General features: G+C 33.7%; 1 protein-coding gene across 1 annotated transcript in view; it reads right to left on the reverse strand.

Moving 5' to 3' along the window:
* The window catches only part of LOC149076263 (Kv channel-interacting protein 4-like), a 149,616-nt gene that overhangs the window by 8,784 nt on the left and 118,108 nt on the right, over positions 1-22,724 (reverse strand). The window contains exons 3-4 of the mRNA XM_089243831.1: positions 22,327-22,397; positions 12,643-12,894 (exon numbers count right to left, since the gene is read on the reverse strand). Of these exons, the coding sequence (XP_089099957.1) occupies positions 12,643-12,894; positions 22,327-22,397 (323 nt within the window). The remainder of the gene's footprint in view (positions 1-12,642; positions 12,895-22,326; positions 22,398-22,724) is intronic.

Consider the following 22,724-nt stretch of genomic DNA (forward strand, 5'->3'; position numbering starts at 1 on the left):
GGGAAATTCCTCTATTTTAATTTTTCATAAATCTGTCCCGTATTGCCAATTACAATTGTTCTGTATTTGCTCACTTGAATTTGTAATATTTAATAAATCATGAATAAAAACCGCTTCCATAACTTATTATGAGGATTACGGCTATAAATACAAATATTCATCTCACATATTCGTCAAGTTAAAATTTTTTCCCTCAATTTTTCACCAATGTAATATGACCATCAAGAGATTTGAATGGTTTTTTGTTTCATTTGTTTTTACTGCGGTTTGTAGCAGTCCTCTATTCCCCCTAGACATTTTAGCGGTAATTAGAAAACTGAACTATTATTTAATTACAAAAATTGAATAATTTTTCATACAGTTCAAATTATATCAAGTCTGCCTGCGGACCACTTATGCCATCGTCGAGAACCATAGGTTGAGAAACGCTGATATATATATATATATATATATATATATATATACATTTGCTTTTATTCCATATCAACAACTAAAATTGTTTTCTCTCGCAAAAATTATGCTTTTTCCCCCCCCCCATTTTGTCTTGTTATTTTGTTCACTAATATGTACTTATATTCGTTATTATTCATTATAAATTTGCAATGTATCAACAAATATGTCTCTTGATCCCTTATCTGATTTTATTTTTTTTCATCATTTTGAAGTGGTACATGCGTATTATATATGTTAGAAATGAAATCAATAAAGCGAGAGAGAGAGAAGAAATTAAATTAAAAAATTCCAATTAAATTACAAAAAAAAGAAGAAGAGTGAAATTGAATCGAGAAGGCATTTAGTAACGAAAGCAATGATATTTCTTGAACATTTTTTAAACTATATATATACATACTCTAAGCGTTACTTCATAAGGAAGAAAGAGAATTCAACTGTGAAGTATTACTATAGTGTTAGAATAGTAGGCTGAGTGGTTGGAAGATCTAACCACTCAGCTGAGTACTTTTAGATATTCAGCAAAGGATTATGGTGCATACAGATCTCATACCCAGATGACATGCGTGCGCAGTGCGTGAATGCACATTGAACTTCAAAAGAAAACTAAAAAAACTGAAATACAGAAACTTCGTTAATTTTTCTCTTGGTAAATGGTGGTTCATAAGAACAAAAAAGACAAAATCAAATTTATTTTTTCTTAAGAAAAATACAATGGTAAATGAAATGGTACATGCGTATTATTGTGAATCCATTTCTTACGATGTATCTCTCTCAGAGAAAAATCAATCTTTGAAATTATTGATGAATGTACAGCAGTAGAGGAAAAAGATCAGAAATATAGAGTAGTAGATCCAAATAGATTATACATATTAAACAACAATTGCCTTGTGCACAATATATACTCATTTAGTGTACCAAAACTCTAAAACTCTCCATATATTTCCAATACAGCCATATAAAATATGAAAGGTTCCAGTTGCAAGAATAATGAGCACACAGAGCAAATGATTAGCCAGTGGAAAGGAAAAAAAAGAACTTAATGATCTCTTTCTATCGATCATCAACTCATTATAAATTCTGGAAAAAAATATAATCACGAATTCCTTCAAAAAAACTATTTTTTTCCTTTTCCCAGTCAATAAATCATTAAGCCACCAAACTCGAAATTCAAAACAACACGGAGAAGCACATATAAGACTTTGAGATAAGAGAAAATTCATTACCCTAGAGAGAGAGAGATGGGAAAAGAGAGAGGCCATAGAATATTCTCGAAAAATACCGAACAAGAAGTCAGCATTTTTTCACATTCATAAACTTCAGAAGGTTCCACAATGAATGCTGACAATGCGGAAGAATCTGGAATTATAACTGGAGAAACGAAGCGAACGAATTCAAAATTCTGATCAGATCCACAACACAAAGGGAGCGACTTGAATTACGTTCCTGCTGGCAGAGGATCCGAAAGAACAATAGTCTATGTACGTGGCCCCTTTTTGTTATTTCCATAACTAAAGTTACGTATACACATGTGCATACCTGTTTTGTTTTTCCAACGACTACCCACCCATGAGGAAAATTTTGCACATCAAAGAAATAGTGATTACGATCAAAGAACTAACGTTTCTCTCGAGAATTTTTTCTCATTCATTTTTTCCCTGTAATAATGGCTTTTTTTAGGACCAAGTTTTTTTATTCCAAAAACTCGCCAAGTAATTAAAATATATTGGTACTGTACGGGAAAAGTCATTTGTTAGAATACGCCGTTTTGGAGAAAGAATGTTGTATTTGTCATCTGGAAAAAACGAGTAGATGTCGAAAAAAATAGAAAAAAATAATGTTTTTCGAGGAATAAGAAACTTTTCAGGTATCAGTGAATAACATACCGTATTCCCCTGGATTAGCCGCCTGCTGTAAATATTGGGGAACACAAGCTTTTTGAATGTTGGTGTCCAGTTCATCCCGGCATGCCGGGAAAAGCGAGGTTTCGATAACATTCGCATGATACATTCAGGGAAGACCGATATCAATCTGTTCAAATAGTTTTCACTATATCAAATGCGTTTTGTCCAGGATTTTGATAACCGATAATAAAAATCAAGCATTTACTTATTACTCTAACTTAATTATCACCAGCATAATACGAAATACAGATGCTGTGTTTTGCACGTTTTTTCAGCGTGTTCGTAGATTTTAGAAATATTCTGTCGTTTTAATATGCTTATCGAGGTTTGCAATGCAATTCTTTAATGCTTTGCTCTGCTTATTGCAATTTCACGCACATAATCAAAGAATGCAAAAATACTTCACAGGCTACTAATTTTTTCATTCGGCTTATCTAATCGACGAGAACGAATATGCTTAGTATCCGACATACTTGCAATAAACCAAGATTTATGGTAGCAAGAGTGAACCTGAAATTCCAGTTATCTTCAACGTAGTTCGCAAGGCCGGGATCACACTATAAAAGATCTGTTAGAAAACTTTAAAAAAATGACCCCTGTAGACATATTGGTTTACATTCGCTCGAATGTAACCAATACGCCAATTAGTTACATATTTTGTTTTATAAAAGATATTTTATCAAACTTTTATAGTGCAATGCCAGCCAAAAACTGCATATTTGTACAGAAAATACACTGACAGACATAAAATTAATCTTACATATGTAGATTATGTAGTCCAGATAAGTTTTTAAAGAATTTTTCAAAATTTTTATAATTCGTATTTCTCCCATGTTTTCGAAAATATGCTTTTTTTTTGTCATAATGGTCTCCTACGCTGTTTTCTGGCATGCTGGCTAATGCGGGGGAAATACAGTAGGCCTACTATGTTTTAGCCCCAGTGGCGGTCGGGTAGTCATAGTGACGGACTGATCGCAAGAGCCGGATTCGAACTCTACCGGCGTCAAAGTGGTGGTCGGCTGAAGTTAGTTTTCTGTGGCTCCCAACTTTGAGGTACGAATGCGAACCGATCTTCCCATCAAAAAATCTCTCCACAGAGAACAACGGACCTACAATATGGTACAGATATTTAATCATAAAACTTCACTCTCACAATTTCAAAAAAGAAAAAAAAAAAAATGGCAGCAATATAAAAATTCACCCGCAACCCTAGATACACACTCAAACTGTTTGTGACACACTTTGTTCCGGACTCTGCCACGAAGCTGGGCAGGAAGAGATCTCAGCAACGGGATAAGTCCAATCATAGAGTCCTGGTATTCATTCAGTACTATGTTTTTTTGAACTAAATTAGATATGAATGGTATTTTTATGAACTAACACCAATTAAACTGGTACCAAATTGGCGCGATCTATCCCACTGGGATTAAAACCTAGAATTGACAGCTCAAAAGCTTTTGCTAACCATACAACTACCATAAGAATTAACTTTATTGACCCATCTGGTTCAGAAATTATATTTCGATTTTGATCAGATAAATGAGAGAGAGAGAGAGAGCCTCTCTCTCTCTATATATATTTTTTGAGATGATTATGCTACGGTAAATCCGATAAATCCTACTGTCCATTTCTATAAGTGAATTTATCACATTTACCGGTGATTATGTATTATCCTTAGGTCAATTTAGGCAAATATGATAAATTTTCAATAAAATTAGTACTTAAATTTGTCGGATTTGTGCGTGAACTTCAGTCTTCGATAATGATATTTGCGTAATGCGAAATTTTACACACCTATCAATTTCACTTTGAAATACGGAACGTAGATGGCAGCACCAGTAGACCACGAAGCACTCGTAAATCTGACAACATCGTGGATGAATACGTTAGGGCCACTCATACACTCACAACACACGTTCTGGCCTATAACGTTTCGTTAGAATTTTTCCCAGAGGAATGTCCACGAGGTGCATTTGAATTTGAATTTGATTTGTAATTGCTAAGCCGTTCGGATTTGAGACCGTTCTTGAAAGTACATAAGCAAAATACCGTTCTCATTTTTACATTGCGTTGTGTTGTGTGTGTATATAAAGAATAACCCAGACAAACATTTTACACAAAGTAGTCATGCACGAGAGGCTGAAAATTATAATTAGTTCACTTACACTATATTTAACTGAACTAATGCCAATTGTATTTTCCATATTACCATCCTCATTAAAAATTAATTCATACTCCATTTAAAAATTAATCAACAAATACTTCGGTTGGCCCCCAAAACATTTAAATTCGTGAACCTGAACACTCTATATGACATGATTTCATTAACTTACGTTGGCCCCCCCCCCCCCCAGAACAATTAAATACGAGACCCTACACTATAATGTCACTTAAGGGAGAGAGAATACAATTCGTGCATCACTCACTATGTTCATTGGGAGACCTCTCTGCAAATTCTAGCGCCTTAGAAACACACCTAGCAGCCAGGAAGTCGATTCCCGAGAGATCCATACAACTCTCGTGTTCACTCGTCATTTTTTTCACACTTCTGTTCTCAAGCTTTCTTTCTCTCTGTCCAGATTTTCTCCTGCTATTTAAGATTTTATTACGGACGTCCCCAGTCCCTTGGAAAACTCCACCCATTTTATTTGATTTGATACTTTACTCATCATCTCTAAGTTTCTATTCCTTTCCTGAAGGTTTATTCATAAGATTGGCTATTGCCGATCCATCCCTAATTTCTTTGTCCATGTGACTTTCCATTCAGGACCCCCCAGAACCCCAGTGACCATTACCTAACTTTGAATCTCCCCAGTCTTTCTCTTTCATCAAAGCTTCCCATGACTAACATACTCGACATTTTAGATTCCCTGTTACACTTTAATTGCACTCCTTAAATAAAGGGATTCTACTTCTACTTAAATGGCCGTCATCTATTCTCAATCTTGAAATTTATCTTTCATTGGTTGGTCCCCTTTATTTTCGACGATTCATCGCTTTTTCTCTAAAACAAAACTCCCCGGACGATCCTTCTTGCCCAGGGCACCCCTGGAATACAACCGACCAGGTGCTTTGTGACGGTAACTAAGGGATTCCCTATTGAATGGCGACTGCCCCATCTACTTACATCGGTCTGTGATTGTATTTCTTTTAATTGGGACTATGTTCCCACCTGCTTAGACAAGGCTTCTTCCATCGACATGACGCCACTTACTTTAAACCCTCAAGAAACACGTATACCATCCATAGACAGCCATTCTTATTTACGTTCCTATTATTCATTTATTTGTTTGCTGTACCATAGTATATTGGTTACAGCGCCTGTTTAATCGGCACCTGGAGACCTACAGATCTTTACAATTAAATCCAAAACAACAAATTTAAATACTCCAAACTATCAATTTTAAATGCATCCGAAAATAATAATTTTAAATATATATATTCCCCCCATTTTCTATTTCTATTTTAAGCACAAGCTAGTTAACGTAATGATGGTTTTGTGTTTGCACATGTCGACACGTAAAGAAAGCCGAAGCCAACATTTTAAGACATAATAATTTTTATGTTTTGTTCTTTTCTACACATATTTTAATTTGGTTTCTATGGCATAATAACGTGTCTTGCACGTCTTACGTACGGGAGAAACTAATAAATTGATAAAATGAAGAGAAAAGAAAGGCGATAATGTTTCCCATATTCATTAGTAGTGAAGTGAAATTTATACAACTTACCAAGACGATCGGTGATTATGCATAATATAAAGTGATTATACATAAATATTGACTTATCACACTTACCTTAACAGTTATATTTTACAGTCACTAAAATACGCTATTGTATTCAAAACAAGGTTGTATCTACATAGTATCCCACAATCGACTGACGGTTTTCAAAGTGGGATAGTAAGTTATTCTTGTGGAATATAAATGTTCGAATTGTCAGGAATTTAAGATACGTCACTCATGTTGCCAGGGGTTATATGGTTATTAAAATAAAACAAAAAACTTTTTATATGGACACCCTGTACCTAAAAATCCAATTAGAAAGTTTTGCCCTATTTCTCCTGATTGCAATAAAAAATTGCATTATTCCAAAGAGCGGAGAAAAGTTGAGAAAGAAGCGTTGCCCGTTAGTTTTTGTTGCTCTTTCCCAACTCTCCTCCGATTTTTGAATTCAAATATTACAGCGAATATTGCACTTAGAAACGTGTAATTTTTTTTGGTACAAGGAGAGACAGGGCAATAACTTTTAATTGGTGTCCGTATAAAAAGTTAACATTTTTCTTTTAATAACTATAGTCTCTTGCAACACGAATGACGTAGCCGAAATTCCCGACTTAGCACATTTATACTGCGCAAGAATGACTAATATACTTCACCATTTTCTTGCTATCCCATTTTGAAAACCATCAATCGATTGTGAGCCACTCTATAGATAAATACTCGAAATAAGATGAATTCAATGAAAAATCTTTTTTCCAGCATTCCGAACAAAAATATCCGAAGATATGTTACAGATAAAATCTTTGTAGCAAGATTTTATTTCGATGGATTATCGAAAAAAAAGAGAAATGCACAAAGAAAACAGAAGAATGTACCTTGAAAAAATCCAACTATATATAAAATGTCAGCGTAATTTTGCTCAATTACGATCAGCGAGAATATGCGCTGATCTTTTTCTGATGCAACTAACTCTGAGGCATGTTAATGATACTCAGACCATCTCTGTGAATTCTTTCGATGGCCCGGTTCTTTCTGAATAATTTCTACCGATTTTTATGCCGAAACCGTCTTTTTCGATCGCACTTTGAAGTCAATTTGCGAAATGGGTTTTTCAATGTGAGCGTAAAGTCGACGAGAATTACTTCTTTTTTAACGTTATGTTGAAGTGAATAGCAAATGGATTAGAATGTCCCGATTTCTCTTAGCGGAAAGAACTCTGAAAATTGCGTACAACCGATTAGTCTTATTGCAGGAACTTCACGGATGTTTACGTGAGCTTGATGGGAGTTACTAATTTTTACCGAACTGTTTTTATACTGTAGTTCATTCAGTCCATATCGGAAAATTTCATACAAATTCTTTCTGTAAAAAGAAATTGTCGAGAAGATATTTGTGGCAAATGTGATATATCCATACAACTACGGTGAAATCCGGATTTCGGATCAGGAAACAGTATCGTTGTAGAGAAATTAGAGTTATATCGAGAGGAAGTATTTCATCAATTGCTAATACTATATTCATGCTGCTGTAAAAACTCTTTCAAATCGGTGTTGTCAGTCCAGAAAATGAGTGTTTGAGTAGTAAATCTCAACTTAATTCACCGTTCAATTAATTTAAACCGTTTAATAAATTGATTTTATCTACACTTAATTCACCGCAAAAATTATAATCGCTTAGTTAATTAATTGGTAAGAACCATATATTTTGCTTCTGCAAAAGTGTTTACAGTATTTTTTCATGTACGTCGCAGAAAGTAGCATCGCCGACAACTACATTAACACTTTCCATAATCTGTTTGAACAAAATATCGATGTTATTAGACGCTCTCGGAAGAACGAAAGCAAGTGAGGTGTGTGCAGGAAAATTCATCGGCAACAACTCCGCACCTTGCATTTCACAAACACGACAATTCCCCGTTAGGGAAATTTACCGACAAGCAATTTATCGACAAAGGGGGGGGGGGATAGTAGGTGAGTGGATGGGCAGGTGAATGAATCTGCGAGTAAGTTAGTCAGAATTACTGAATGAGCAGGCGAATGAGTGAGTGAGTCACACATATGTTCACTTACTCTATGACTCACTCACTAATTCAGTGATTCATGCTGCCAATCACCAACTCACTTGGTCACTCACTCGCTCTGTTACTCATTCGATCATTTATACTACCAATCATCTACTCACTATGTCACTCACACGATCACTTTTACCCACTGTGTTACTCACCCACTGAATCGGTCACTCATATGGTCACTGATTCACTCAATTGCTCTCTCACTCGCCCAATCACCGGCTCACTCGTGCGTTTACTCAATCGTTCACTTACTCACACGGTCACTCACTCAATCACTCCCTTGCTCACTCATACGGTCACTGACTTAATCACTCACTTTCTCAATCACACGGTCACTGACTTAATCACTCACTTGCTCAACCATACGGTCACTGACTAAATCACTCACTCAACTGCTAACTCACCCATTCACAGGTTCACTAATGCGATCACTGAATTGCTCATTCACTCAACCACTCCACCCATGTATCACTTTATGACTGAATGACTATTCACACATGACTATCACTGCATCATTTGCACAGTCAGTCACTCACTTGGTGACGAACTGTTACCGGTGAATTTTTCCAACGGTGATTTTTCCGTCGGTGGATTTCCCCAACTGCGAGTCGGTGGATTCTCATGCTGCGAATTTTTTTATCGATGAACTGCATGGCGGGGAATTGTTGTCCGTCCGAGCGAGCTGTTGAAATATATTCAAGGCGAGGAGAGGGAAAAAAAAAACGTCTTTACAACAATTTCAAATATTGATAAAAAAAAATATCGGTATAGAGGGAATTATCGCAGAGAAGGATAGCGTTATCCCCAGGGGACTTTAACATTAAATACAAATACAAATACAAGGTCACAACAGGCAAAATGCCAATGAGGTGGCTGAGAAAATAGGCGATCAGCTTATAGCAAATCCACCAATTTGAAGAAATTGTTGGATTGCCACCCCTCCCCCCGCCCCCCAACGTTGTAGATTTATTGGTATATCGAGTATCGTTGTAGCAAAGTTGTACTGTATAATTATTGTCATTTTAAATTGAAGAGTAAAAATAATTTTATTAAATTACAAATAACATTAGAATTACATTTTAGTTTTCTAATAGGAATATAACTGGATTATACCACAAATAAATGGATGAAAAGTAAAACAAAACCGACATTTTTTTGAAATTCATCAATGAGTGAGTACGCAACTGTGAATGGAAAACGCAGACGAATATTAAAAATGGTAATACATTACGTTGGTTTTCACGTCACATTCAGTTCCCCACGTAATTTAAAATCTAATTAAAGATGAATGGAGCTGATTAATATTAATTTTTATTAAGATAAATTATGGGTAAAATTTCTAATGAAACTGAATGAAGCTGATTTAGAGAAATATTTATGAAATTGAATGGGAATTCGTTGATATATACGAAATGAATTTACATTTAATTAATATCGAATCTAAGCGTATAATGATTGAAACGAACAGATACGAACTAAATACGTAGAACCGATATCTCAGTGGAAGGAAAATAGAAGAGGATTTTGCAAAATATGTAATTATAAATATTGTTTATTTTTGCCTGATGTTTCTCAATCAGCAAAGTTTATAGAAATAGAAATTTCGGTCATATTAATTATATAATAATTCCAGACATTGTACGAGATATGAAAATAAACCAACCAATAACTGATATTGTTAGGATTATAGTAATATTGGTTGAATATGTAATTAAAGTGAGGGGAAATTCATTATTTATGAATCTTCTTTCAGAGCTGCAAATAATTTGAAAAAATGCTATAAAGAGAAAATCCTCAAACTAAAACTCGAGGAAATATTTTAAATACGGGTTTTCCCAATTTAATTGTGAATGTTATTGGAAATAAATGTTCTATTTCTAAAACAAATACATATGGGAAAAATAGTGTTTCTTCACAAAACAATTTAAATCTTGTGTATATTTGCCATAAATACTTGCATTCGTATTCGCAATTCATCAAGGTATGGAGAAAGGAAATTTTTTTTTCAATCTATATAAAAAAATTACAATCTTGCTTTTATATCAATATTATACAGGATGCTTAGGTAACAGGGCGTATGGCATTGTACTGGTGACCCTTTGTTCCAGAAGCATACTTTCAATTAGAAAAGTATCCAAATAACATGTTGTACGTAGATATGCATTTAAGCGCTTTTTCTTCCCAATTTTTTTCCATTTCTCGAATTCGAATTTCTCAGTAAATATTGCACTTAGAAACGTGGAATGTTTTTCTTGGCATCAGGAGAGACAGTATAGCAACTTTTTAATTGCGGTTTTGAGCACACGGGGACTGTATAAAAAGTGTTATTTTTTTATAACTATACAATCAACCCCTTGCGACATGAATGACACATCTGAGTACTATACGTTATTTGGATACTTTTTCTAATTGGAAGTATGCTTCTGGGATCAACGGTTCCCAAGTAAAATGTCATACACCCTGTTACCTATATGCTCCCTGTATATTCTGTACTACTTAATTTTATGTACAGCAATAAAGCATATATTGATGAAAGTTGAAATATTTATTAAAAAGAAAGAAAGAAAAAGTATCAACCACCATATGAATAAGCTTTTTACGATGTTTCTAATGTTCTTTGCGTATTGGTATTTTATATCTATTTTTAAAATTTCGGAACGTTTTCAAGTTATGGATTATGTACTTTTAATGTTTGGCAACGTGACAACGTTGAACGAACATATTCAAAAGCACAGCCAGAAAAACAAGAAGGTGACTTGGATTATTCGAAATCGGTGCAATATAAAGAACGCAAAATCATACTCCAGCGTTTACCAGAAGAATATATTAATATTGCATTGTGAAATACAGCTTCCTACGTTCCTCACTTTTATTACCTGCACATTGTTTGTTCAGACAGTGCAGCTCTTAAAAATATACCTGAGCAATTTGCAGAATGGACTTTTATCGTTGAAAAGTAAAAAAAAAAAAGCATGAATAAGAGAGAAACCGTTCCGGATATTTCGGAAATTTACGCGTCGTTACACTTCATGGGCAATAAAGGGAGTGGAATCCCTCAGCCGCTATTTAATACTTTCATGCTCGAATCCCTCTCTTTGCTGTGCTGTGTATTTTGAAGATGAAAAGAGACTGGGTATATACGAAAGTGTATATATAGACACAAAGTATAAAGAACCAAAATCTTTCACTTTCCCCTAGATGCACAATTGCAGAATTTTTCGTGGACAATTACTTTTCAGCAAACGTTCGAATCAAAAAGAACGTTTTTATGCCCCGTCTTTGTAGGTTTGGAAGAGATCTAAGAAATCTTTCGTATTTATACACATGCATGTGTACATGCATTTTGTATACAAAGTAAAAAGCTTTCTTAGTTTGCTTTCTTCTTTCAGAAAAAAAAAAGTTTCAAGTCTTCAGCGTGTAGGATTCGTATGTGCTGAAAGAAAAAAAGTGAGAGTTTGTTTTGAGTTTCTTATGAATAAAGTTGAAAAGCGGAAAATCTATTTTTGTCTTGAAGTAAGACTGAAAACAGATTGCTTCATTTCTATCCAGTCATTCGTATATGATTGAGTATTACATATATGCCTTTTTACATTTTTTACATTTCTTCGCTGTGTATACTCCGTAGCTTACAGAGATTTTGATTGTAAAAACACTCAAAAGACAGATTTTTATCTTATCGTATGAAAAGGGGGAAAAATGACTTCAACTCCGATGAAAAATGTCATAAAATCTGGATAAATAGATTCTTATTTTATTTTAATTTTATATTTCTGAATTTAAAAAAAAAACCAGGTATCCAGTCAATTTTATTATTCTTATCCTAGTTATAGGAAAATCCATTCTCTTTACGTTTACATATCAGAGGAAGCAACAGAGTGAAAAAATTCAGAATTTGCGATTACCCGTGTTACGGTGAAAGTATAATATTGGTTGTGAATAGAACATTTCGTTTTGATAAAGTTTGCTCAATTATTGCGAAATATGAGATTTATACCGGTGATTGCGTATAATTCAGAGCTCGTATTGGGTAAATCGTGGAAGAATTACACAAATTTACCGGCCATGCATAAACTTCAATCGAGGATGGTGTTTTTCGATTTGTAATGTTCGCTTTTTTGCAAAAGTTACGATGTGTGAAAAAAGCGAACATCACAGGTATAATAATATTTTTGTTCTCTTCACACTTATTTTAATCTAATTTATTTTTCTATATCAGAATAATCGTAATGCACGTATCTCGCTTGCGCAAAATGATAAGTGGTTAAATGAAGTTGATAATTTTTTTTCATATTTATTGAACTTACCAATATCATTTGGAGAAATCATGCGTAATAATCACCGGTAAAAGTGATAAATATGATAAAATTCATCAAACTTACGATCAAACGATTTTTTTGCATAATCGCCGATTAATCATTTCTACCGTAATAAATTTTAACGCAATTTCTTAGTTTCAAAATTTTTTACCCTAAATGAAAAACAGCAAATATATCACCTGGAAGATCTTGTCGACATGTTCTCGCAAAGCTCGCTCTTCATGAGAACCCGAAGACGAAGAAGACGAGGAAGTCGACATGAATGGCGGTCTCCTCATGTACCCTGTAAGAGCGTAGATGGAACAGATTATGTCGGTAAGCTCTTTTTTGGTGACCCGACCGTCGCCATTTATATCGTATAGTCTGAAAGCCCAGTCCAATTTCTCTTGAATACTTCCTCGGCACATCATAGACAGGCACTGGACGAAATCCTGCAAATACGCATTACAATACTTGAATGGAAGAATGAATGGTAAATTCATTAAAGAACATCCGATTACTGTATATACATTTAGGGTTATTTCACATAATATGATGAGGTATGTGAGCCATATACAGGGTGCATGCATGTTGTTGTGTTCGGAATCGACAGCCATCGAACCAATTTTCATACTTTTTATATATTTTCTTTGTCGTTTATTTCTTTAGTTTATATTTAGCTTTTATTTTGTGTTTTTTTAATGAAATTCAAAGTGTCTTATATGCTTTTGTCTTTAAATGTCAATTTGTATTTTTGTGCTTTTTACGTGTATGTTTAGAAGGTTTTATTTCTAGTTCCATTTTGCTTCTAGTTTTATATGTTTAACATTTTTTTACTTTTAATTTGTAAGCCTTAATGCTTTTGTGTTTTTATTTGTCAATTTACTTCGTATTTATATCTTTATTCTTTGAAGTTTTATATGGTTTTGTTTTCAACTTCTTTTAAAACTCAGTGTTTCGCCGGGAGTGTTGTTTGTTTATATTGCTATATAACTACGATCGCTGAGTCGAACCCACCTTGTCATATGCTTCTAGAGACGGGACGGCAGAATGTATTGAATAAGACGAGGTATCATTTTAGAGATCAAAATGAAGTATATATATATAAACTAGATTTATTAATTCAACTCTCTTTATTTCGTTTATTCATACATAAATAGCATAAAACCTTCAGGCTGAGATGTCGAAAATGACGTATTGTATAGGTGGATTTCTGAGCAAATTCTGAGGCTTTGCACCCCGAATCTGACTACACTGTCAGGATCCCTTGTGTCCGGCTCAGCGCTCTTTATCAAACGGGGGGGGGGGGGGCAAAAATGTTTTGAAAACTTTCACAAATTCTGAAAAAATATGTCTTTTATAAATTCTGAATTTTTATTAATTCTGAAGTTACTTCACACACTCCTTAGTTTTCAATTATTTTCATTCATCAATTTTTCTGTTAGTCTACTCCCTGAGTGTGAAAATTTTTTTCATTAATATTGAATTTTTCATGAATGCCAAATTATAATTTTCAATCAGCCAAATTTATCATTAGTTGTGGATTGTTTATTAAATTAATTTCCATTTTAATTGATTTTTTTTAAAGTGATATTTGTTTGTTTCGATATTCGTTCGCGCATATAGGAGGATCTACGTTTTTTATAAGCAGTAAAAATTAACTAAAATCATCGTCCTACACGCGAGAAATTACGGTATTGAATATTCAGTAGAATTCATTAAAAATATGCCAATAGTTCTGATAAATCGGAAAAAATGACGAGGAAACCGTCTATGTCAGAACAAATTATGGGAACAGAACAAATCATGTTAACCCCTCTCTGCCCTGGTGATTCCAATTATCATTAGCATTTTTGGCTTTGTTAGCATTATGTTATTGGACCCATGAAGACGAAATAATTTATAAATTAGCGGGTAAAAATTTAATCTTCCTAAGAAATTGAGGTCAGAAAGTGTTAGTTAGAAATTTTTACACCATGCAAAATATTTTACTAAAGCGTATCATGAAATGCAAACCCATGTAAATGACATCAACTTCATAAGTAGAATTTTTTTGAAAAATAAAACCAATATTGATGCAATTATTCATAAAAGAGCAGATATGGCAGTTTTATTCATATCCCTTTGCCAATTTTTTCGAGCATTTCGAAGGTAAGGTTTCGCCATTTTAATTTTAACCCTGTAAGTTATCGTTATCAGCCTGCAAAACTATGTAGGAAGATAGAAAGCGCTCTCTATCAACAAGGGAGGGGAAGAGAACGCTTTCTAGCTTCCTACATAGTTTCTCAGGCTTATAACGATAACTTAGAGGGAAAAAATTAAAACAGTGAAACCTTAACTTCAAAATGCTCGAAAAAAAAATTTTCGACGAAAACAAATTCAGTATATAAAATTTCACTGTATATGTGGATCACGGTGAATACCACTGCCCAATTACATTAAATACAGAAATGTTTATCAACAAGGAAGGGGAAACATTTCTGTACTTAATGTAATTGGGCAATGCTACTCGGTATGATTCACATATACTACGAAACTGGTTTTTTTTGCAATGACCCTCCTATAGTGAAGCAAATGTTTATTGAAAAAAAATATCTTTTCCTTCAGTTCTTAGTCACTTCTTTTAGTTGTGCAGATATTCATAGTTTTCACCCGAAAGACTTTCTCAATATCAATGGAATGTACCGTTCATGATAAAAGTATGGGAATTCGTGACTCTTCTCAATAAGTAATTTCTAACTCTTCACAGTGAACGAATAAAACAAAATGCTGGATGTTTTAGCTTAAAGTGGGAAAAATACAACGGAACGATGGAATATTTTGCAACGAGTCATTTGGGAAACAAAAACGGAATTGTGCGTCCCATTTTCCGTCAAATACGATGAGACCATTCGATCAGACGGAACGTATTAGTTAGGAAGTTGTGGCCGGGATTTATTTCGGATGCAGTCATCAATCAGTTATTGTTATCAAAAATACTGAGTCCCAATGTGATTACATTAAGCGGCTTCGACTCTACTTTTAAATGTCTCTAATGCACTTTTCCATCTGTAACCGCTCGAAGGTAATGCTATAAAATTCTGTAACACATCTTTAAATATACTAGGAATTTAGAGTTAATGTGTGACCTGTCTAATGAGGTGTTTATATAAGATTATGTTATCCCTCCATGCTAGAAGCACGAATGTGCAATGTCATTTAAAAAAGAAAAACATGGGAAATGACGTTTGAATGTTTGCTCTACTCATGTTACTCTATGGTAGTTATTTTCCTAAAACGTTTTGTAACATGTGTTTCAATAGTTGATAGCAAAATAAAGCATCCACCCAGCTGATAAAAAAAGTTAAAATTTGCATATTCATGCTTCTAGCATGAGGGGGGGGGGAGACGATATGACTAGCGTAACGATGCTATAGGATGCAACAAATACATAGTGTTATATTATACAACTTTTATATTAATTGTTGAAAAATATTTTCATAAGTATTGGCTTCCAATGGACACACTCCCCCTTAAGAAAGTCATTGTATCAAGTATGAAGTTTTTTGTATTCAAGTTCTCTACTGTGCTCAAAAAAGTTTTCCTTCTCTCAAAAGGTTTTCCCGAACAATGCAATATTTTTTATTCATTTTTTTCATTTCATTTAAAAAGTAGAAAGGTTATAGAGAAAACTATTTTTTTCCTTGATTTTTCCCCCCGCCAAAAATGATTTCTTAAGCCAGTAGCCATTCCTTATCAGCTGCAAAGACTTTATCACATTCACCTGCGATTCGATTGAACAAACCTCTGAAGATTTTGACAATGCGAAAAAAAAGGAAAGCCTTTCTTTTCTTTGAAAAAAAAGAAAGAAAAATTCTTTAACCTGTGAATAAAACTTTTTCGCCATTGAATAGACCGTGTCAAGAGATATATAAGAATCCGAACTTTAAGGTGCCAAAAGCAATATCGGCAGAAGTTATCAGTGAAAAAAAAAATATTGCTGAGATCTATACAGAACTTTATTATTATTTTTTAAATCGACTGAAATGATTTTATTCTGTTGTATTGCAAATGACTATACCTTCATTCTACTAAAATAAAATAAAATAAAATGTAGCTACGGGTCTATGCTGTTATCACTTCAGGGAGAATATGGCTACCCATTGAAAACTACCTGAGCGTATGTCCCAGGTGTCATGGATGTCCGCCGTTGTACTGATGACCCCTCAAGGGTTTAGTTTGTTTTCTCCACCAGCTGCGTAACTTATCACTCTCCGGAGACCCTTAGAGTGTCTTCGATTTGTAGGGTGTAAAATAACGAGAATTGTTTTCGCAAAAGAGATCGTGGATGCGTCTGTCAAATAGTTTTTATTTCGTTGAGCGTGAGAAATGTCTGGGCTTTAGTCTGTTTGCTTTTCCTCGAACTCAATTAAGATTCCTCCATCCCATTTTTTTAAAATTAGATTCACATTAAGTTTACTAGGTTAACCATTCCAAAAAATAGATACTATGCTTCGAAATGATTCTATTTCTTAATTATCATATAGTCTAACTCGGTTATAACGAACTCGATGATTCTCCAAAATTTCTTGTTCGTAAGCGGAGTTCTCGTTACAATCAAAGTTGATTTTTGTTCAAGATTTTTCAAATCTTCCTGACCAGCATTTTGTGGACAATTAAAAAAAACATTCTATCAATTTATTTCGTTTTTAGGTCTGTTAAAACTCGAATATCGAACATTATTCTGGAATATACATTTCAGTGTTGAAATTATGAAACAATTCTGATTGTCATCATTGGGCATTTTGGAGGCAAATATTTTCAACTTATATATAATTTGAAATTCAAAAATATACAATTTACGTGTATCATTTTCTCTGATCGTATTAGAAATAAAAATAAAAATTAATACTGGTATCATTGAAATACACAATTTTCCGCAGGCGGTCAGAAATTCTGCCTCGAAGTTGGGCTGAATGAGATTTCGGCAACCAGATAAGTCAGATGACAGAGTTCTGGCGTTCATGTAGGCAGTCAGAAATCAGAATGATAATGTACATATAAACAAAGATAATGAGGTTGAGCTCCTATAATCGATCGCTCTAGAATAACATATTCACCGCTGCAATCCACCGGAAAAAATTGAACTGCAATATGCAATACTAATCGGTATCATTCCTCCACGAATAATGGGTTGTGAAAGCAAAAAACGTTAACAGTTCTAATTGGAATCACCAGGGCAGAAAGAATAGTAAAAGTATCTGTTACAGCCAAAGTTCGAAGTGCGGCCAATTTGCAAAGTGGCCGATTGTTTTGACCGAAATCAGATTTTTAGAAATGACCAATGATTTTTTGAACTTTGGCCGGCCAATTCCTAAAGTCGGTAGAGATGGATATGTTCGATATGCTGATGTAAGACGGTCCGGTAGGCTCTAAAACCATTTTTTCATCTCTAATGTGTGATACATGGCTATATATAGTAGCTGTGTCGGATTAGCTCCATGTGACGAGAGAAAAAAAAACCATATTTATATAGATATATAGGCAGTTTTTCTATGAAGCTTTGAAGAAAAAATTATTACCGCATCGTGACTGTGATATGATGGGTTGCCATAGCTAACGCGCACACAATTATCACGAAGAAATACGTCAACCTGGCGATGACCCCGAATCATGCCTTTTTTTTTCGAAATTTGAACAGGGATCTTCAACCAGTTCATGAATTGGCTGGCCAGTGCCCGAAATTCAGACATTTGCCGGGCTTATTTACATTGGACATTCAAAGACCAGACATACCCCCGCTTTACATCTCTGCAAGATATCGAAGCGTTCCCGAAGGATTTTATTAAAACCAAAGGAATATAGCCTCTTCAAACGAAGGCAACAAAAACTAAATTGATATAATCATCATGGTCATCGGCAATCGTCAATCTGAAATCGTACAACAGATAAATAATACATAAACAAACTATATACGCCGACGGACGATCAAAATTATAAATATGATTATAAGGTGATGGCGTATAGCCGTCCATCATATAAGAATCTGGTAATCGTCAATGAATAGAATGATCGTCGATAATCTTGGTATATATACAATTTCGAATCACAGTAAATCAGATAATCATAGTCAACTATATTGTCATATCACCCGGCTTCCGCATGCCAGTTCCATTGTCACCATCGGGTTGTCAGTAGTCGTGGATCCTTATCAATGGCCATTTCTAGTTGTCACTGCCGTAATTGGTTAAATTTACAACGACATTGGGTGATTTCGGGCTTTGGCCGTAACATTTCGCAAGCCTGAATCAGTAAGAATGGTTCTCGTTCTAGATGACACGTGAGTTAAACAGCACCCCCCCTCATCAACTAACTGCGCAAATGAATGAAAAAATTCACTTTTAAACCAATAAATATTTCAAGCACAAATTGAATCCTTCAACCATCTAGTAGAAACCTCGCGGTAATCTCATAGAACCTAAAAAGTGCTGCCACTCACATTTCCAGAATTCTCTACAGATAATTAATTAAATGATGAATATCCCTGATAAAATTAGTTATATCAGAAAAAATGATTTTTTTCTTTTTTTTTGGAAACTTTGAGCATTATTATCATTATTATTTTTTTTTGTGAGAGTTGCATACATCAAGGCGAATTCTGTTATTTGTTAAGAATTCATTTGATATCGTACGCAATGATAAATTTCAATCTTTTGATATTTCTTGAATTATTCCTCAAAAAAAATTCATAGACTTTATTTTAATTTATAGAAAAATTCTTTGTTCTATTTTCTATTAAAAAAAACAAAATTTCCACAAATCACAGCTGTCAAAAGTGAGATAGCATTTGATCGATTTCATTTTGGTCCTTAAACATACAGTTAAGAAAAACAACTTATTTTAGAACAAACAAAAATTACTTTTTTTTTTTTTTTTCAGAAGTACACTGACAATTTTGAAATTTTTGAAAAAAAATAGATTTGTGGTTTATCAAGAAGTCATTATTCAAATTAAGGGGTTTTTTACACAAAGAAAAGGCTTTGAAAGAGAACTTGGAAAGGAAAAACGTATTTAATTCTTTTTTTATATAAGAAGATGAAGAATTACAGTTTTTTAATCATTGAAGTAGTTTTCTTTTGGAATCAATAGAAAAATCACGTTTAAATTTTGTTTTTGTTGTTTCTCCTTTCGATTTCCTAGGACACGTGACTACGACAAAGATTGATCGCATCATCTTGATTTGTTTTTTGAATTAGAAACCGCTTTTTAGTTGGCGAGAGAGAGAGAGAGAGAGAGAAAAATACACAATTCATTATACCCGAGTTTTCCGAGTCGATGGTTTCTGAATTTGATTACTGAACAAAGCAGGGCTGTCATAATCGCGAATATTCGAGAAAGTTGAAATGATTTTGATTAATAGCGTATTGTGGGAGATTCTCTATCTTTAATTGGTTGGAAGCTCTTCAGTAGCTCATCATTCATTCCTCCGTTTTTAAATTAATATGTCATAACAACATGTATCCTTTATTAGTTAACATGTTGGAAAATTATGGGAAAATGTTATCTAACGATGTGTTGTGAAATATATCAGGACTATTGTTATTATTTTTTTAATATGTGTTTTCTTATGAATTATAGGTTATCTACTCTTATACGTAAACATATAAGTAAGCAATAAATTATACTTGCAGAAATATGGTAGGATCCATACGTTGATTTTTTCAACCCCGTATCTTGCATGTTCTTTATTATGTCTTTAATCAGTTGGAAAACTTCTCAACTTACCTCGTATATTAACCACGAAATATCATTTTGCGTAATGTCAGAAACACATTAAACGAAAAAATGTGTTTTATTTTAAACATGTAACTAGGAATCAAATTTTTTAAGCAAACGTGACTTCCAAACTTCTGGTAATGATTACTTTGAAGTGTGATAGGATGTTTTACAGTGCCTTCTCCATGCATTATTATGTTGCTGATTATCAAAATCTCTTGAATTTTATTCGCAACAGTGTATCATGTGCAGAAGTGAATTTCGCTTATTTGCGAAAACATATCATCGTATATTCCGCAGCTTCATATAATCAACATGTGAAAATTTTATTAATCAATAATGAAATGATAAGAAATGGAAGAGCATGTCTGTCACATTTTTGTGGTAAAAATATGGTAAGATATTTTGGAGTATTAGTGAATATTTTTTCAAGATATTAAATATTTTTTTCCATAACAATGTGTGTAAAAAGAAAGCGCCAAAAACTTTGCTGACAAATTTGCATTTGTCAACAAAAAATTTAAGTGCATTCATCTCATCTAAAAACACAGAAAAAAAAAAAAATAGCGGCAGAATGCAATTATTAACGCTGCAGAAAATATCAGATTGCAAAAATATCAAATTTTATTAAAATGGTCAGAGATGACTACTCATCGACTCTTGCGCTTCTTGGCGATATCTATTTTAGAACTTCCTTTACTTCCTTTTTCCTCCAGCTTCTCTGTTCTATAAAAACACTAGTCGATTTCCCTGTTATTTAACTCTTTCTTTGTGCTGTACCCCGAGGCTGTACTTTATCGCGTGTTTTTTAAATGACGTCACTCTGACAATTTACGGTAGAAGGATTTTCGTCACTCTTGGACTGTTCAAAATATTAATATTTACATTCGTTTTTTTGGCTGCCCTCTAATACTTCCACCGGATTTTTTAATATTTTTATGCATAGTTAAAATCAGCGGTAATTTTTTCAAAACTTTCTGAAGACACCACCTTGGGACTCTTTCCTTGTCAGCCGGGATTTTGAAGAAAAAAAATACAGTACCGTGATATAGTTTCTCAATCTGCATCGTCATCCGTTGATAAACTGTAACTAATTACGAAATTCTGTCTGAATTCAATTCAGGTCGTCCTGGCTGTATGTTTACACGGGTTTCTCCGAATTCTGTGTGCTGTGGACTACATCACGTTATTACTGCGATTGGTGAATGTTTTGAAACTATAGTATTTTGATTTTTTACGCAGACTGCATCACTACCTGTTGCAGAACTTTTCAACTAAATTTAAGTTTCGTTTAAAAAATTTACTGTTTCCTCGAGCACAATGCAGCAAATCGGCGCATTTCCATCCGTTTTCATTTTCTTTTATTATTTTTTTCCAATCGGCCCGTCAATTTTTGGATATCCTGTTGTAAGTATGTTTGGATATTTTTGTGGAGGAGTAGATAATTCAGCCATATGTGTGTGATTATCTTGGTGCCGTCTTCATTTCTCAGAAGTAAATAATATCCATACTTAGGAAATGACCTCTCTAAGCCACTTTCAGTCACGAAACTCTAAAACGTCTTTTCGTATATCACATGGATTTTTCATGAACCTGCATGACCGCACCCATATTATGAGAGTTATTATAATGATCTCAAAGTTATTATATTAAAAAAAAATTCTTTCATATGTATTGAAGTATTTGCTTAAAGAAAAATAGAATTCATAAATCATCACAATTTTACCTGTGTTCTAAAAAAATAAATTAAAAAGAATATGAATTGTGCAAAATAAAAATTTTTCTTCTGCTCAAAAACAGTCCGAGATTTCCTAGCCTTGAACATTTAAAAGGAAAACATTGATTGGTTTGATTTATGAAATAAAGCACGATACTCTAGAAAAGAAAATTCGTGTAACTTTTCAAACATTATTTATTGAGTAACATGGAAATACTTCCCGAAATTCCATTAAGGTTTCTTTTTTTGAACCTGAATCATAAAGCAACATTGAACTAGAAATATCGATTCAAGCTTGACGATTTCACTATCCATATTGTATATTTGGTGGCCATTAGAAATAAGTTCTTTCCACGTTTTGGCACAGCGTCGCGAACAAGAGAAAGCGCTTAAGGCGTTCGAAAATACTTACCTTAAATGAAATGGATCCATTTTTATTCCGGTCGAATGTTCTAAATACATAATGGGCATACAGACTCGCATCTAGAAGAGAGGAAAGAAACACAATTCTTACGAAACATACATTCACATAAGTTATTTTACATCATGCATAACAAATGATATCACTGAGTACTATTACATCATTGCATTTACATGCGAGAAACGCATTACCGATGAAAAATTCGGAATTTCATTAAGAAATCTCTTTTTTAACCTAACTGATTTCATTATGATTTCGTCACTTGAATATCAAGGGAAAAATGTTCTAGATTCAAATTACACTGACTGCTATGTTGCACACTACAAAAAGAATCTAAATCACTAAATACATTAGTTCAAAAACACTATAGATAAATACTCAATTTTTCC

The sequence above is a fragment of the Pholcus phalangioides genome, unplaced genomic scaffold, assembly GCF_987345545.1.
Source record: "Pholcus phalangioides strain wild (caught in Gottingen) unplaced genomic scaffold, Ppha-v1.0 ptg000015l_1, whole genome shotgun sequence".
NCBI lineage: Eukaryota > Metazoa > Arthropoda > Arachnida > Araneae > Pholcidae > Pholcus > Pholcus phalangioides.